This window comes from Salvelinus sp. IW2-2015, unplaced genomic scaffold (genome assembly GCF_002910315.2).
Source record: "Salvelinus sp. IW2-2015 unplaced genomic scaffold, ASM291031v2 Un_scaffold7082, whole genome shotgun sequence".
Classification (NCBI taxonomy): domain Eukaryota; kingdom Metazoa; phylum Chordata; class Actinopteri; order Salmoniformes; family Salmonidae; genus Salvelinus; species Salvelinus sp. IW2-2015.
The window spans coordinates 36,104-38,299 of NW_019948342.1; the positions used below are offsets into that span (position 1 = coordinate 36,104).

Consider the following 2,196-nt stretch of genomic DNA (forward strand, 5'->3'; position numbering starts at 1 on the left):
ATACAAGGTTCCTATATATACAAGGTTCCTATATATACAAGGTTCCTATATATACAAGGTTCCTATATATACAAGGTTCCTATATATACAAGGTTAACGACTGTGTTTCTATATTTAGACTTATGTTTCTAAACTCGTCTTTCTGTGCAGATACTTGTTCCTATAATTACTTAACAATGACATGGTATAAAGGCATATAGGGTCACTAATATATCCATTCTAATACTGTATATCTCATATGTTCCCCAGATATCTGTTCCTATAAGAAGGTGTGTCCGTTCAATGGGTCCACCCCTATGATCCAGTCTAACGCCTCTGACTTACACTTCAGCTGGAACCAGATGCCCAACGCCATCGGTGAGTAGCACTGGTAACCATAGCAACCAGCAGCCCCACCCTACCCCTCCCCACACCCCGCTCCCTCCCTTGGTCAGCCCAGCCTCCGGCCCTGGCCTGAGCCCCGTCACCATGGTAACATGCAGCGGGTGGCCACCCAGGCTAGGTCGTCCAGAGTGTTTGTCTGTGTCTGTTTGTGTCTGTGTTTGTTTCTGATGATGAAAGCAGAGAATGGCTGGCTAAAGATACATTACACAAGCTACAGTTTCTCTTATGTTAGTATGTGTATGTTTGTACTGTCATGCTGCTTTGACAAACCAATTTTACCCTTAGGATTAATTTATTAGGACATTATCTATCCAAACCATCTATCCGAATCTATCAGCTCCATTTAGCCAGGTGTTCTCCAGAATGTTGATGCTGTGCTTTGGAATCATAATTACTTCATAGCCATACATTAATTATTACTGTTGATTCTCTGTTCTGTCTGTAAATGCACTTTTTCTTATATTATGTCAGCACATGGGATGTTAATTCTTTATTCAATAACAGGAAGTTGTTGTTGTGTTAGTGTGTGCATTCCCCTACATCTTGGCCTTTACCACTGACTCCATTGAGATCCGGCTGGTTGTCAACGGTAACCTGGTCTACACAGCTGTCGTGCCAGAGCTCCAGCTGACTGCCTCCAGGGTGAGTTTGATTGACAGGTGGAAGTGTCCAATCATGATGGTAATGAATCTGAGTTATAAAGCGCTTTTCCTACACAACACAAAAGAGAGAGAGAAAGCTTGTGTGTGTGTACCCACGTGTGTGTGCGTGCATGCGTTCACGAGCTTGTATGTGCGTGTCCGTTTGTGACAAATCTTCCTCTACCTCGCCTCTACGTCCAAGAGCCAGTTCAGAGAAAATTACTTTCTTTATTCGTGCCTTTCAACACTGAAGGACTTTCAAAGACAATCTGTCCTCCCAGGGACATGCATTAAAACATTATGTTTCTAATTTTTCCAAGGACTTGTAATATAGGAGAATATAGTAGTATATAGCAGTACTGAAAATAAATCTACTACCCTGCGGAGCTGGTGGCCTCTCTCGTCTCCTCTTATCGTCGTCTCTCCTCGTCTCTCTCTCTCTCTCTCTCTCTCTTCTCTCCTCTCTCTCTCTCTCTGTCTCTCTCTCTCTCTCTCTCTCTCTCTCTCTCTCTCGTCTCTCTCTCTTCCTCTGCATCTTCGTCTCGTCCTCGTCTCCTCTCTCCTCTCCGCCTCTTCTCTTCTCTCTCTCTCTCTCCTCTCTATCTCTCTCCTCTCTCTCTCTCTCTCCTCCCTCTCTTCATCTCTCCTTCTCTCTCTCCCGTCTCTCTCCTCTCTTCCTGCACTCTATCTCTCTCCTTTCTCGGTTCTCTCTCTCCTTCTCTCCCCTCTCCCTCCTGGGCTCTCCTCTTCCATCTCTCCCTCTTCCCATCCACAGTCAGATCATTACTTTGTTGTCGTCTGTCCGGTCACTCTGCTCCCAACTGCAAGCTCCCTGGGAACAAATCAGTTCCCAGAGTTCCCCCACAGACGCCCACGCCATTTACGAAGAATGCCCGGCTGTTTCCCATCGCCGCTCCGAACGGGTAAAGCCTCTGCAAGCAATCCAATCACAGGTGTAATTAATTATCATTGGGACCTGCAACTGGGCTTTAGAGGGTCCGAAGGTGTAGTATAGTATCATGGGATCCTGAAACTGGGCTTTAGGGAGGGTTAGAAAGTTGTAGTATATATCATGGGACCTGTGAACTGGGTTTAGAGGGTTAGAGTGTAGTATAATTATATCATGGGGAGAACCCTACTTGAACTGGGGCTTAAAGGAGGGGGGTTTAGA

The 2,196-nt window shown here is 45.5% G+C and overlaps 1 protein-coding gene across 1 annotated transcript in view; it reads left to right on the top strand.

Moving 5' to 3' along the window:
- The window catches only part of LOC112079160 (GTPase-activating Rap/Ran-GAP domain-like protein 3), a 3,235-nt gene extending 1,283 nt beyond the window's left edge, over positions 1 to 1,952 (top strand). The window contains exons 3-5 of the mRNA XM_024145189.2: positions 250 to 357; positions 908 to 1,078; positions 1,801 to 1,952. Of these exons, the coding sequence (XP_024000957.2) occupies positions 250 to 357; positions 908 to 1,078; positions 1,801 to 1,952 (431 nt within the window). The remainder of the gene's footprint in view (positions 1 to 249; positions 358 to 907; positions 1,079 to 1,800) is intronic.
- The last annotated feature ends 244 nt before the right edge of the window (positions 1,953 to 2,196 follow it).